General features: G+C 41.0%; 2 protein-coding genes across 3 annotated transcripts in view; one reads left to right on the forward strand and one right to left on the reverse strand.

The window, feature by feature from the left end:
- Positions 1 to 4,868, forward strand: part of slc37a3 (solute carrier family 37 member 3) — an 8,863-nt gene extending 3,995 nt beyond the window's left edge. The window contains exons 1-13 of one of the 2 annotated variants that reach the window (XM_015024223.1): positions 86 to 411; positions 543 to 657; positions 770 to 862; positions 957 to 1,040; positions 1,115 to 1,260; positions 1,485 to 1,581; positions 1,931 to 2,015; positions 2,133 to 2,347; positions 2,502 to 2,643; positions 2,726 to 2,827; positions 2,916 to 3,115; positions 3,994 to 4,059; positions 4,161 to 4,868. In XM_015024223.1, the coding sequence (XP_014879709.1) occupies positions 293 to 411; positions 543 to 657; positions 770 to 862; positions 957 to 1,040; positions 1,115 to 1,260; positions 1,485 to 1,581; positions 1,931 to 2,015; positions 2,133 to 2,347; positions 2,502 to 2,643; positions 2,726 to 2,827; positions 2,916 to 3,115; positions 3,994 to 4,059; positions 4,161 to 4,253 (1,557 nt within the window). In that variant the 5' untranslated portion in view covers positions 86 to 292 and the 3' untranslated portion in view covers positions 4,254 to 4,868. Of the gene's footprint in view, positions 1 to 85; positions 412 to 542; positions 658 to 769; positions 863 to 956; positions 1,041 to 1,114; positions 1,261 to 1,484; positions 1,582 to 1,930; positions 2,016 to 2,132; positions 2,348 to 2,501; positions 2,644 to 2,725; positions 2,828 to 2,915; positions 3,116 to 3,993; positions 4,060 to 4,160 lie in introns of those variants that run through there. The other variant, XM_015024229.1, reaches the window with a different exon arrangement.
- A 184-nt stretch (positions 4,869 to 5,052) lies between these two features.
- cdkn1d (cyclin-dependent kinase inhibitor 1D) lies at positions 5,053 to 12,274 on the reverse strand. The gene is made up of 3 exons (XM_015024240.1): positions 11,875 to 12,274; positions 9,234 to 9,718; positions 5,053 to 9,137 (listed from the first exon to the last, which is right to left on the reverse strand). Exons 2-3 carry the CDS (start codon positions 9,712 to 9,714, stop codon positions 9,079 to 9,081), a joined length of 540 nt encoding a protein of 179 aa, XP_014879726.1. The 5' UTR covers positions 9,715 to 9,718; positions 11,875 to 12,274; the 3' UTR covers positions 5,053 to 9,078.
- Positions 12,275 to 15,373: the final 3,099 nt, after the last annotated feature.

The following is a 15,373-nucleotide window of genomic DNA, read 5'->3' on the forward strand; positions in this document are numbered from 1 at the left end:
TTTTTTTTTTTTTTTTAAAAAAGGGGGAAAAGGAGAAAAATTATTTTTTTGGGGGAAAAAAATTTTAAAAAAAAAAAAAAAAAAAAAAAAAAAAAGTAATTTAAAGAAAATGTGTTAATTTAGTGCAAATGAACGACCATTATGAATTATGAAAGATGTATAGCAGTAACTTTAAAAAATACAGCAATATTTTTATCTCTGTTAACAAAAATCGTTTTCTTCTAATTTTGTGTTATTTTTAGTTTTAACGATAACATTGCACCTTCAGTCAACTATCTGGAAATGGAGAGTTATGTACCTAGTTTGGATATTTATTGACCGAGTTGTGCACGAGTTGCAGTTTGTTCTAACATGTGTTGTGTTTGTGTTAAAGAGTGAAGGTCAACAAGGAGAGATTTGCTCAGAGCAGAGGTCAGATATCGAAGACAGTAAAGATTTCCAATAGATACTTTGTACAAAACTTGTGTCGTCTTGAACTAAATGAAACCAGCAGTTTTTCTTGCTTCTTGGCGGAGTCACATTCCTCCTCTGTCTCCTCCCAGCTATGTGTTGCTGCACGCATCCAGGAAGACCTTCAGCAATGTGAAGGTCAGCATCTCAGCCCAGTGGACGCCGTCCGCCCATAACGACAGCGTTCCTGCGTTCTGTCCGGTCGAGGTACAGGCAGCCGATACTCGGCAACAAATTAACTTTCTTCCACGAAAATGTGCTCTTTGCGGGGGGAAGATGTGTGTCTCAGGAAGTTTTTGCCATTCCTATGACCGTACAGACATGGGAGGACAATCACCTGTTTGCTGACGAAAAGCAGGCCACGCTGTTTTTGGGAGCTCTGGACTCGATCTTCCTCTTCTCGTACGCGGTGGTGAGTCGGATGAAAGCGAAGCAAAAAATGAGGCGCGTCCCTCCTAAGGAGGCGTTTCATTCAAACCGTCATGTGTTTGTTGATCAACATGCAGGGTCTGTATCTGAGCGGCATCATCGGGGACAGAGTCAACCTGCGCTACGTGCTCTGCTTCGGCCTGTGCGGATCCGCCATAGTGGTGAGTGTCGCCAACCTCATGGCCAACGCTTCAAACGTCTTCCCTCGTCTGACGCGTAACCCGTGCGTTTGCAGGAATTCCTCTTCGGCACCCTGACCGAATGGCTCCACGTCTACAACGTCTACCTGTACTGCAGCCTGTGGGTGCTGAACGGCCTGCTACAGTCGGCCGTCTGGCCCTGCGTGGTGGCCGTCATGGGCAACTGGTTCGGCAAAGCGGGGTGCGTGATGAGCCGCGGACACTTAAACATCCTGAAACGCGTAGTCTGAGACGGACAGTGATACCCATTCATAGACGCTCAAACATAGACTTCATTTAGATTCATTTTTCTCTGCAGAAGGAGGTATTAACACAAGTTAAAGATTTGTCTTTGAGTTACAGCTGCTTTACTTATAGAAGGACGAAGAACAAGGATTCAGTTTTTGATAAATCTGTGTTTTCCAGGCGCGGCTTCGTGTTTGGACTGTGGAGTGCCTGCGCCTCGGTGGGGAACATACTGGGTGCCTTCCTGGCCTCAAGTGTGCTCAAGTACGGATACGAGGTTGGTCTTTTACAGCGTCAGTATCGGCTTGTTTCTTTATCTTCTGACACTTTTGAAGTTTTAGTGACGGTTTAAAAAAAAAAAAAAGTAAATACAAAGTCGAAGTATTTTGAGAAATACTAAAGTTTCTTTGTACGGTGCTGAATAAAGGGAGAAAATGTCTAGATATAATTTGTTTCTAGTGACTAAAGTGCAGCAAACATGTCCCACATCTGTTTTTTAAATCTTAGAAATCCAGTATTTTAAAACAAGTCTGAGACCAAATCTCTTTACCCTATTATCGTCTGCCTCCTCTGGCACTGCCCGGCTTTAGATACTAACGTCAAGTATGTGGTATTCCTGTTTGTAGTACGCCTTCCTCGTAACTTCTGTGGTGCAGTTTGCTGGCGGGGTGGTGGTGTTCTTTGGCCTCCTGACCTCGCCGAAAGAAGTCGGTAAGAGCCGAAAGAAGCACGAACGATTGCGAAGAGACAAACTCCGACGTCTTCCACGACCAACTATGTCTGTATCCACTACACCTTCGATGAGACTTGCTTGCGTTTACGTGGCAGGTTTGCACTTGGAGTCAGAAACCGGACTGAGCCCGGTGGAGACGGACACGGACAGCCACAGACCGCTGATGAGTGACGAGGAGGAGGATAATGAGCAGCAGGTGGAGACGTACAGCCAACAATGCCGCACGGATCAGCCACCCGAGGAGCCTGAGGACGAGCCTCCTCACGCCATTGGCTTTTTCCAGGCGTTCTGCCTTCCTGGAGTCCTGCTGGTGAGTCTGATTTGATTGGTCCAAACAAACTCACCTAAAATAGGCTTTGAGTCAGGCATTCAAGGGTCCTGAAAACTCTGGAAGGAGTTCCTTGCTCCAGAGAACAGACTTCTGCTTTTGATTATGCCGTAAATCTCCTCTGCTCACGCCGCAGTACTCCTTGGCGTACGCGTGCCTGAAGCTGGTCAACTACTCCTTCTTCTTCTGGCTGCCGTTCTACCTGAGCAACAACTACGGGTGGAAGGAGGCTGAGGCCGACCGGCTGTCCGTGTGGTACGACGTTGGCGGAATCGTGGGTAATGACACCTTTTCGTGTCGGTCGCTTGGTTTGGTTTCGTGATTTCTACTTGAGTGCATGATGTCGTGCGTTTGTGGCAGGGGGAACCCTTCAAGGTCTGATCTCTGACTTCATGGGGAAGAGAGCGCCTGTGTTGGTTTTCAGCCTCGTAATGGCAATGGGCTCCCTGGTGGGATACAGCCGTGAGTTTATTTTTCACCCACAGTATCGACTACTGCTTCCATGTGAAAAACCGGTCGTAGTTTATAGTTCTCCCTCTGAACTCCTCAGGCTCTCCTAATGACAAGGTGATCAACGCAGTGATCCTGGCGATCACTGGTTTCTTCATCGGCGGCCCGTCCAACATGATCAGCTCGGCCATTTCTGCAGATCTGGGGAGACAGGACATTTTGAGGGGCAGCCAGGAGGCCCTGGCAACCGTCACTGGGATAGTGGATGGAACCGGGAGTATAGGAGCTGCTGTAGGACAGGTGAGCCGGAATGAGGACTGGGAGAAAAATCACCAAGGCCAGTCCTGGAGGATTAACCTAACAAATGCTTTTAAAATGCCAGTGTTGCACTTAGACGGGCATTTTATCAAGAGATTTGGAGAAAATTCACTCTTCCTTAAAAAATTTTTAAACTCGTGTATCTAAAATTACAGTCTTAAAAGGTATTAAATTGAGAATAAATGTTAATCACAGGTCTTAAATTTTGTTGTGGCAGACTATAAAATCTCAGTCTTTTTCTTTTTTCTGACAGAACTTTACTATTGAGCAAAAATTTGAGTCTTGCACGGTTGTGGCTATTGGTAGCTGGCTGCTAATGCAATCCTGCTAGCTACTTAGCTAGTAGTAAGTAAAGTAGTTACCTTGCTACTTGGCTAGCAAGGTTGCATTAACTTACATTAGCAAGAGTAAATTATTGGCTAATATACCCTTATCTATCTTGCTAGATGGTAAGGTAGCTATGGAGATATTAGCAGATAGTTACCAGACATGAACAAGCTAACTAGCTTTACCTTTGCTAAGGTTTATCATCAGTTGGTTGGACAAAGTTCATATTAGCTGTTGGCTCACTCCCGTTTCCAGCCAATCCAATTTTTTTTATTTTACGATTTTCGGTCATGCCTGTGGTTAATTTAGTTAATAATGGTCTTAAAAAGTCTACATTTGAGTATTTGAAACCTGCATTTCCACACCATGTGGAAGAAGATTCTCTGGTCACATAAACAAAATGTAACTTTTTGGCTGACATTTAAAACGCATCGACAAGGTAAAAGATGGACTTTTTTTTTAAAATAAAAATCTGAATAGTGCGGCTTGAATATTTACCCCTCATGGTCACACTTCTATTTCTAATCCTGCAGTACCTGGTGTCGCTAATTGAGAGCAAACTGGGCTGGATGAGTGTTTTCTACTTCTTTGTCGTCATGGTAACTTAATTTTTCCTGTTTCCACATAAATGACTATTCATCTCAACAGCTTTTCATGTTTTGTTTTTTTAACGTGCATAATTTTGTTTTTGTAATGACAGACAGGGGGCAGCGTTGTCTTCATCGTGCCGTTGCTTGTAAGAGAACTGCGGGACATGTGGAGAGAGAGGCAAGCTCTGCGCCACCAGCTCTGAGAGGAGAGCCCGACCGCCGGCTCCGGTTCTGCCCATTAGGTCGGTTCCAGGATCCAGAAGGTTCGCAGTCGGCCAGAACAGAAACACTAAAACGTACTGTAAGACTTCACTGAGCTCAATATGGGGCGGGGGGTTTAGCTGAAGTGCCTGAGGAGTATAGAGGGATTTGGCCTGAGCCACACTGGTGTACATATTTTAACAATGTAAATTAATGTAAATACTTTTCTTTTTCCTTATGCACTTCAGTTGCTGCGAGTCTTAAATCAGGAATGTAAACGTGAGACCTGAGGTTAAAAAAGAATGTGAATAGTGATTGTAGTTTTGTAATCTTGCACTTAGATTTAAACGGTCTGAAAATTTTTCAGTGAACCACTTTAATCTTCATCTTTGTTTGAAAAATGATCCTGTAAATATGGGGACCGGTTCCATCGTTCGCTCACGCCACCAACACGTTTTGTATTCACTTTCTTTGCTCAGAAATGTTTACACTTTTATTTTCCGTTTCTTAATTTGTGACTAACTCGCACTCTTCAAATGTGGCGCGGCTTGCTTTGTAGGTTTAAACTCACAGCGGCCTCCACATTCATCTGAGCCCTCATAAAAAAAACCCTAAAAGAAATTTATCTTTTTGTTCTGTAGCACAAACTTGCAGTGACTCAGTGAGGGTTGGGTATATTCCCCTCCATCTTAGCTAATCTTAAAATCTTTTATTGGCTTTTTACAAACCCAATAAAAGTATTGAAAGCAACAAGCTGTTTAACGAATCACCCAGATTAAAACGATCTAATTTTAGAGTCTTTTTTTTATGGAGTTAATTTGAGTGGGAAAAACTTGAAAAAGAAGTAAAGCGATACTTTTTTCAGAATCAGAAGCTAATTTTAGCATTTGGCTACATGGCCTCTCGAGCATCCAGCTAATAAAACTCTGTCAATGTTTGGTGCCTAAATGTTTTAGAAAAATAGGAAAAATGTATAAACCGATTTTTATATTTCAATAAAGATTTCCGTATAAATTTGGGTCCTCATCCTAATTTATCATAGTTCTGGTTGTTTTCAATGTTAATTATTGGAGGTATGGAAAGGTGAAGATGATCAGGGCTTTTGCTATTTTATGACAGATCTTACTTTATAAGACCAAGAGCCTCATCTCCTAATAAAAAAAATTGATAAATTAGAAACTTCTCAAATTTAAGTATTCATTTTTTTAATGGATGGTTAAATTGTATATATTATGTATTTTCAATCCAAAGGTAAGACCCATTAAGCCTTTTTAATTCTTGGTGAGAAAACAAATCTGTTTGTCCACCAAATAAAACTTGCTTTATTATGAAAACAAATGAGTTCTTTGTTTAGATTAACATTTTTGCCAGGATAAAAGTCTTGATCTCATAAAATGAGGCCATTTGAGTCTTTTCTAAATATAAAAACTGTAGAAAAGCAGTCGACTGCTTAAAAATACAGGACAAGCTTGAAATTGAATTTCCACAACAGAAAGAAACTAACAGTAAAATTATTATTTTTTTTTTTCTGATTAGGTTGAAAACTGTTTTCCACAAATGTCAGCATCACATGGGAAAAAGTTTCCTTAACTACTTATTTAAAATTAATTACTTTGAAAGTAATTATAAGTAATTCATTTTCCAGTGTTACTGCAGAGAAAATAATTGGCTGTAACATTTTCCGTATCATTTGATCAGGGCTGTAAAGAAATGTGAAGAGAGCTGCATCTTTTCCAGGCTGTGCCATAGACTTGACATTTATTTTAGGTTGACTGTAAAATTGAACCTTTACAGCCAATGCAACCAAAATATTCAGTTTTGCCAGTTGCCAACTTCTTTTCATGACTAGAAGTAGATATATTTTGTTAAATTTTTTTTTTTTTTTTTTAGTTGCATTCATTTTAATGATATGTAATATCAGGTCATTATATATTCAACCATAACTCTGTTTACAGGAGGAGCCAAACACATGTAATAGATTGTAAAATAATTAGGTGTGAAATTTCCCTTCTGTTAGTTTCTTTTGTGTATCTTTTAACTGTACTTCTACTTCTGTTTGAAATAAATGCAAAGTCGCCTTCAAGCTACAAGCGCAGTTTTGCGTCGGATCCACTAGGGGGCGCAAGTAAAGCTTCAAATTCCTCCTTTTCTTTGGATTCTCTCAAAGCCAGTCATGCGAGATCTACAGCAGTGTGATTTCTCTTTATATTTATTGATGAAACAAACCAAATGAAATGTTATAAAAAGCAGGAGAGCAACAATACAAATATTATCCAAAAAGATAGTGATACAAAGAGGCATAAACCAGCATTAAATTACAGTAGAATTATTACAAAATGGTGTACAAATATCTTACATTCATGCATGTACAAAATAAAATAAACACTTCTGCTAAAGCTGCAAATTAATAGTTTGCAACCTCTGGAAACGGATTCATTGCTTTATTTTTTATTTTCTAATAGACTTTAAACAAGGAGTAACATGGCTACAATAAGCTGAAAGTCTCAGTCTGAAGCTGAGTCTGCTGCCCTGTGTCTGTTTTCCGCAGATTCCGCGATCACAATAAAAGTAGTTCTTAGTGCAAAGATATATATTTTTTTTAAATAATCTGACTGGGTAGTTAGGAGAAAAAAGATAAGAAACTTATGTTCCTGCTGTTTGAAAACTCTTGGCACACATTGGCAGATTTATCTTTAAGCTACGAGACAAAAAGGATGGAAAAATCCTTTGATGGAGACTGAGGGGTCTGGGTGTGACATTTTCTCAGGACAGTCTGTTTTTTTTTTTTTGCCCCCTCCCCCTCTCAATGCGGCTCCACTTGAGCGATCTATTCTGGGAAAGCCGTCACACGAAAAGCGAAGCAAAACAAAAGCGGTCAAACCCACCCACCGCCTGCCCACCCCGCGTTCTGACACACTGACTCTTTTACCTGATGCTTCTTCACCACAACAGAACACGACTCGCTCTTTAGTCTTCGCTTTCATGGCCGCCAAACACAAACAAACTCAGCTTTTTACTTTGTCTCTTATCGTTTGATAACCTTATTGAGGTAGTAATAGAGGATAAATCCAGCATATGGCTATTTATTTTTTTAATTACTGCTGCAATATCCTGTTGAAGAAACAATCCAGTGGTGTGAAGTTTTTTTTTGTTTTTTTTCCCCCACTAATGTTCACTAGAACTGCTAATCCTGCTTTGTTTGAATGGCATCACAAGAGGCACAAGACCTGGAATAGATGAAAAAGTATAATAAAATATAATGCGGCATAATCAAAACAACTTGGTATCTGTGATCTAATGTGATGTCCTCAGAGGCATTAAACCTGTTTTTTTTTCCCAGGAGAATCTTGATTTTTAAAGATATTTTACAACAAAATGGCCAAAAAAATGGTGACAAATTATTGCAAATTCATTTGATTTGACTTTGCAGCCGGCAGTTTTAAGTCTAGGCTCTAGAAAAACTGAAGCAGATGTAATTTGGTATTTTAAAGCCCCTTAAGCAATTTAAAGTGAACTAGTTTGGGATCTGTTGCTCTTAGTTGCTAACGCATCCATTGCTTTGGTCGATCTTTTTACAACTTGTGTCACAAACCCTCGCATGCATGCTTGCAGAATCGAGGAACTGGATTGCAACAGAGCAGGCGAGCTGGACTCTTCATATAAAAACTCTTTCGAAGGAAAAAACAAAAAAGCAGAAGTAAAATGTTTAACTTCTGAAAACGGAAAACGCTGCGTTCCCTTAAAGAGTAAAAAAAACAAGTGGAAAATGCTACATATTACAAGCAAAAAGCTGAATCACAGCAAACAGGATTTCTCATCATGTTGCCAAAAAGCCTCTATGGTGCAAATATTACTAAGCAAAACTAGAAGTTTGCCTTTTGTCGATTATTCTGCCGTTAAACTGTGACGTTTAAATGACTTCTTGAGGAAAGAATGCAATACCTTGAAAAGGATTCATAGATTTTGAATTTGGAGTTTTACTGAGATCATTGGACAGTTTGACTATTTTAAGTACTTTCTGAATGCATCATTTTTCCACTCAGATCCCAGTCGCATACATTTACGCTTTTGGTTGCAAGTGAAAAATGTTGAATGCTTTTGCAAGGCACTGCAGTTCAGGGAGTTATGAGACTTTATTTTGCCTCGTTTTGCACAATGGGTAATCATTGTTTTTTCTTTATCTTGGACAACGATCTTAAAAATAAATAGAAAATGCTTAATACTCAAAATGGAAGTCTCTGTCGTACAGCATTTAAAATGCTCAGCCTGCACCCGCTGACCTCTGACCTGGAGCTAATGACAGTCGTGCTGCCACGTTTTGAACCCTGGCTGAGGTTTTGACCCCTGCTCCGACTCCAGCTTTAAGAGGCTCTGGGTGAAGCCAAAAGGCCAAGTGTGCTGAAGCAGTAACCGCTCGGATCAGAAACCTGGAATGACTTGGAGCAAAAAAAAACAGGGGTCATGGGCTGAGGTCTACCTCCCTTTTGCTGTTTTAGTATCCTGAATGAGTGCATTTAAGATTATTTCACAGTGTTAAAAGAAGCTGAATAAAACGGTATATAAAATATACAGTGTGTATGTATACATATACATCAAATATTTATACATTGAAAACTAGAGTCTGAGCTTGACTGAATAAAAAGAAAGGTAGCTTCCTTGTGCTGAAAATTAAATGCGTGTTGGAGTCTGAAGTTTTAAGGCCCAACATTGGATAAGCTTATAAACAGTCCGTTATAAATTGCTACATATGTACATATGATCTACATCATGTTGAGTGTAGAGGGCTGGAGACCACTTAGTGACGTTTGTGGAGATTGTTGAACTTTTCTACTGCCGAGAGGAAGCTTTGGTGGGCAGGAGTTTCCTCTTTTTCACCTTAAAGAAATCTGAAAGGGAAAAATATATACTTCAATGCTTTCTAAAAGTTGAGTGAATTTTACAAAAGTAAAAATACATATAATGTACATATGCAGCAGGCTGACCTGTGATTGCAGATTGTCTGCGTTTTCCTAGCCGCTGAAGTGGGTAGCTCCCTCTAGTGGTCACTTCCAGGTACTCTTCCCCGGACGAGCTCCCAGAGACGGGAGAGCCGTCTTCCTCCTCAATCGACGACGTTGAGGTGCTCCTCGTGATTTTTCTGGCCAACACTCCGGGCCTCACCAAGCAGCTCCGGTAAAATGCCGGCACATCCTGGCACCCGAGCTCCACCCACTCCACGTCGGTACCTTCTCCTGGCACGTCTCTCTGGAAGTCAAAGTTCCAGCGCTTGTTGGCAACCTCCACACTCATGCGGAGCAGTTGCTGGAAGTCCCGCTGGAGCTGCTGGTGGTCAACGGGGCCAAAGAGGTTTCTCCGCACCGGCCCTACTGTCAGCTTCAAGGCGTCGATGCCTTGGAGAGTCGAGTTCTCGGACTCAGACGTCATGGTTCCTCCGGACGATGCTGATGTAGAAGCCATCATCATATCCCTGTTGGGAGTACAAGCCGAATATAAGCACTGCATACATTCAGTTGCGTCTCGAAGAAAGGGTAAACTTAATTTTCCCCCACAAGTGAGCATTATATGCCCCATTTATGGATCAGAAACACATGTGGTTGAACCTGCTGAGCAATTACTGCACCAGCAGGTTCCTGGACTAACACCAAATAAATCTCCAACAATGTTCAGCGCCTGCCCAGCTGTGTCAGAAACGGCCAGAGTCTCCACCTGTTCTGGAGCCTGCCAGTCAAAGGTCACACAGGAGAGGTCTATGAAGGCTTTTGATGAGGAATGTTTCCTGCATTCCCTCCTCTGCCACAGTTAATTAGCGCAATGCAGCTGAATTCCTAGATGAAGCTCCAACTCTGCGTTTTCAGCTCTGTGTTAGCAAAGCTCACTTATATCTGCAGCCTATTAAATTACTCAAGAGTCGACAGAAAGGTGAGCCATCAACCAGGTCGAGTCACTCTGCGTTTCCATTACTAGTGTGTGCAAAATTTTGTCTATTATGCTGTCAAAAAAACACAATTTCACAATCGCATGTTGGTGTTTCTATTAAATAAGAAACTTAAAATCATGTTTGTTCACAATAATTTATTGAAAAATATGCTATGCCATCATCCTCCTACCACTTCCTGTCATATTTTGTCTTTTCCTCCAGTAGTAATGTCTGGTTGTTGATCACATGACTCGTGTGTTGCAAATAGTGTTTCCCTCGTAGTTTTGGGAAATAACTAATTTCAGTGCATCTGAAGAACCACCTCATGCTAGCACAAAAATGTGTTTTTGTTTTTTCAAATTTAGTGTTTCCATTAAGCAAATATGTTTCTGTAATTCCAATTTCGGCAACTATATGGTCAATGAAAACGCAGCCTGTCTCCAATAATTTCCAGATGGGCAAGTACAATTATTGAACTCCAACACATAATATCCACTGGCAGGAGGTTAATTGTAAACAATTTCATGAGAGAATGAAGTCTGCACAGTTTTTAGAAAATAACTCACAATTGGATTGTTTTTTTAAGATGGCTAAAATGGATGAAAGCATAAAAAGCAATCAAACTAGAACTGGATTGGTTTATGCAGGCTCTTGAAAAGTTGTTTTTGATTTGTAAAACTTTCTCTGACAAAAATGCATCTAATGTATCTAAATTCTACTAGTTAAAACTGAATCTTCTCTGGTGAGCCAAACGTTTTTTTTCACCCCAGTTAATAAATTATGCCATCTTGGATGAGCAGTTGTTTTTGTAAACCTTGGAAACTCCCAACTTCGCACAAGCTGCTCTTGTTTAGTTGTCAAGCTTAACTTGAACTGGTGAGCTGCAGAAATACCAAACAGGGACCACATTAGTGTGAAGGCAGAAATTTGGGGCCCCCGAGGGGTCCGTGGGAGGAGAATTAAGCGATGCTTCAGTGGTTTGACACATCCAGAACAAAATGTACAGAATTTGTAAAAACAGCAGTTGGAAACCCACACCTCAAAGTTAACACCGCACCCCCAAAAGAGCCTATATAGGCCAGTTTGAAGTCTTTTAGTTGAAGTAAAGCCGCTTTTTTCTAAGTTGTTTTTCTCGTTGGAGGCTTAATAGTGAAGCAGTGAAAGTTGTTTGCGGAGAGTGGAGTGGGCGCGGTGTGCGTGCGGCTCAGGTTTCCACTGCGGTCGGTGTCCCCGCTTCCAGAATAACGGTGAGAAAATTCTCGAGCCTCAGGAAAACCAACATAAGTAAATATGACAAGCAAATATATTCCAATATCCACCTTTTTTTTTTCTTTTTCTTTTCTTATTGCCAACGCTGAAGAAACAGTGAAAAGTAGCGGTGAACGTATTGCAATAACGGGAGGTCAAATCTCGGGCTGTGCTGAGTGACGCAGTTAGATTCACAGAGGATGTGGGTTAATGAGATGCGACACAGAAACGCTCCGCATCGTGTCAACATCCACTTTGCTGAACAACACACGCAAATTCATCTTGTATATAAAAAGAAAACAAAATAAATGGAAACAATGCGTGTCAACGCATTTTTAGTCGAAAAATGATTAGGAGAAACGAAACGTGCGACTATCAAAATTCACTCGTTTACCTGTTTATGCGCAATGAACTTGTACATTCACATGTTGACAAGAAAAATAAGAACTTCCTCTTACCATCAGCGTGAGTATCTTAATATGAAGTTTTCCCAAGACGAATGACGAAAAAATAATCACAGACTCCCGTGGAGTGAGCTGTGAGACAACACCTCGTGGATATAAACACTGTCACGTTGTCAAGTTCCAGGAGTCACTGCCCACGAAAGGGTACTTTTAGCCTACTTATCTGTGTGACTTGTTTGTTGTGGACTCAGGAGACAGGAGGGGACGTCCTATGAGAAGGAGACGGTCACGTGGTTTCCGTCAAAACAGTCTTCCTCAGTGCCGAGACCCGATCGAGGGGAAGCGCAACTCTAGATTCTCAGCGTCAGTAAACGCAGCGCAAAGTGTTTGCAAACTAAGCTGCGAGAAGACGGAGATAGGGCGTTACTCTAAGAGTCCGTGAAGCGAAAATGCTCTCCAGTTTTAGTCTGTTTGTTCTTTTAGCTGCAGCTCTCACTGCTTTCTCTCCTCCTCTTTCTCTCTCTCCCTCTCTCGCTCTGAGCGGCCGAAAGTAGGTCAAATATTTTGGCATGGGCCGCCATTTCCCTCCTTCCTCAAATGTGACACACATTCTCGTGTAGCCCTGGATTCACGTTTGATTTTGGCTCCTCGCCCGTACCTCAAGTCACGTTGAGCTGCAACGTGAGCAGGAACACTTTCTCCTCTCCTTCACATCCCAAAGAGGGGAAATGATTTTAGTTTTCCCGCGAAAAGAAAAAGGGGCAGTGAAAACTTTTTTTTTTTTCAACTGACCTACTGACCTGACCTCAATAAGTCTGAATAAAACCAGTGTAGTTCAGATTGAGGAATTCATACCTCGTCACCTTAGACCTTAGTCTCCCAGCTTTACACATTCACAGAATGAAACCTTTGGCCATTCCTCTTTGCCAAACAGATAAGTCTTAGACTAGACTGAGGGCAGTTTTCTTATCTTGAAACTGATCCTTGATTGGTTTTGGGTCTGCATTTTGACCCAGCAAGTTGTGGTTTGTGATATGGGCCTGATGGGCAGTCACCCAGGGCGGCATAAAGCACCACACAAATAGGATGAGAACTGAAGCAGATGCACAACACAAAGCATCTGATAAAAAAAACATACCACTTATGTCAGTTGTGTCGAACAAGTTTTCTATTGCTTTACAGTCATCGGAAAGTTATATATGTGCAGTACTTCAAAGCATTTTAAAATGCAAGGCATACTTTTTGGATTTTTATAAAAAATAATAAATTTTATATATATAACTATAAGTACAACAAAATGGGTATATCCATTTTGTTGTACTTCCTAATCATGCAGTACTTTATGTCTAACATAAAACTAAGTATAATACATTGAGGTTTGTGGTTATGACAAAACATAAATTAAAAGTGATGAATACTGTTGCACTGGCTGCATTGCAGAATTTATTTTTGCAGTTTCAACAGAACAAATGTTTAACTTCATGGCTTCGTTACCAGTTTATTTTCAAACTAGTTTTAAATAACAGTAATAACAATGTTCAGCATGCATACGCTTTAAAAGAATCACTCATGCAAATCCTACAATAGTGCAGAAATATCCTTTACCGTCACACAGTGGGGACATTTCTGTGCAACATCAGCAAAAACAGCAAATACTATAATATATATACATATATATTTAAACTCCAGTGACGATAAAAAAAATGTCATTAAAGTTGCACAGATACCAGGATGAATGTAAATAAAACCTCTATCTGGTAAAATCACCTCACCCATAGCATGAGCGTGAACTGAAACGGGTCGTATTTCTATTGTTTAAGGGAAGATATGCAGTAACAACCTGCATGGAGTCCTGTAATTAAAGAGTTGTTATACTGTATATTTGAAGCCGATCAGTCACGCGAACTTACATTAGCTGAAATTTGAAGTTGTAGCAAAACAAAAGAAGAACACCTTTGCAAAGCACCAGAATGTCTATGTCTTTAAATATAAACTAGACATGCTTTCACTGGATTTTAGTATCGAAGAAAGAGACGGGAAATACTTCCACAGACATCGTTTTCTTTTTTTCATGATACCAGACAAATAATTTGGTTAAAAAAAAAAAAAAAACAGGAGCACCTTAGATTTTTCTTCTTTTTTATTTTTTCCTGGCACACTATATGCTCGTTATGATGCGCTATTAAAGCCATCTGAGTCATCTGAGCGACCCGCTGACCAGACAAGGCCCCTCACTCTGCAGCTCTACTCCCACTTTTACCCAGAAAAACTGACAACTCTATTCAGGGTCTGGAGATCCAGCGAGCTCTGTGTTGTTCCGGAGAAACTTTATGCTCGTATAGCAAGTAGACACAATGCATGTTTTGTTTTTTGGGTCATAATCCCTCCTGAGAAGACGATTTATTATTCAGGGTTTTTCGGCCTCTCTCATGAAAAATAAATAGTGTGTGTCCCCTGCTTCCTAATGCTCCACAAATCTGTGTGGAGCAGCCTAATGAGGCTGTTTTGACCTGTATTTACAGTCAGCTTGTTGTTCCATATTAAATGCCTAATCCTCTTGTTCTCCACTGTGCTACGTAGGTTTCTGGTGGGCTTCCCCCCCTCCTCTCCACCCCTCTTTTCATCCCTAATCCTGAGCTGTGTGTTACATGTGGCTATGCAGTCATCAAGCCCATTGTTTTGCCACTTTTGAATACATTAGCATGCTCGTTAAAAACGACAGTCACACAGCGCAATGTGACTCGGCTCCAAACAGTAGGAACTGTCACGGTGGGTCTTGTGTTTCCCCACATTACTTCAAAGGATAAAAGAGTTAGAATGGCCCAGTCAAAGTCCTGTTGAGAACAAATGGCAAAATTTTACAACTAATCGAGCTACATTTCCTAGTCCCTTTCCACGTTTCTGCTTCATCGACATCATTTTGCCAAAAAGCCGTTTTGAGAAGAAGTGCGACTCAAAGTCCTCAACCGCCACCGCCAGATATCTGGAGCTGAATTCGCCTCAGGAAGACGCTTGACACGTACTGTGAGTCAGTTTCCTCTCGGCAGGAAGTGGAAGGAGAAGAAGAAGCAGAAGAAGAAGAAGAAAAAAAGGATCACAGCAGAGAGCAGGTTTTTGGTTCACAGGTGCGGCGTGGGGGTTTCCACGTTCCTCTTGCCCTTCAGCTGCGGAAGCGAAGCGCTGCAGAGAGTCTCGCCGCAAGACCAGAGCTTGTTTACGTCAGCTCCTTGTTTCCTAACGCGCCACGACGAAACGCAAACAATGCAAAGACGCAGAAATGCGACTCGAAATGTGACAATAGAGGAAAATAAGCAATTTCAGAAGCTTTCTAACATTTAAAGTAAAATATGCACAGTTTGTAATTGTTATTAAATGTCTGCAAGGATATAAAATGACGCCTCGCCTCCTACATTATGCATGAAATCAGTCGTCCTGCAGATAAAGATCTACCCAAGCAAATGAACTTTGGACCACCTGTATTTGTTTTACTTCAACCTCACTGAAGCTGTGTGTGTGCGTGTGCCTGTGTGTGTGTGCCTGTGTGTGTGTGTGT

Source organism: Poecilia latipinna, unplaced genomic scaffold (assembly GCF_001443285.1).
Source record: "Poecilia latipinna isolate Pla-1442-1.1 unplaced genomic scaffold, P_latipinna-1.0 Scaffold92, whole genome shotgun sequence".
Lineage (NCBI taxonomy): Eukaryota > Metazoa > Chordata > Actinopteri > Cyprinodontiformes > Poeciliidae > Poecilia > Poecilia latipinna.

Excerpts from the sequence above, each read along its gene's own strand:
- cdkn1d (XM_015024240.1), bottom strand. The coding sequence starts at position 9,714 with ATGATGATGGCTTCTACATCAGCATCGTCCGGAGGAACCATGACGTCT. Across the intron at positions 9,138-9,233 it reads CAGACAATCTGCAATCACAG|ATTTCTTTAAGGTGAAAAAG; the intron begins GTCAGCCTGCTG and ends TTTCCCTTTCAG.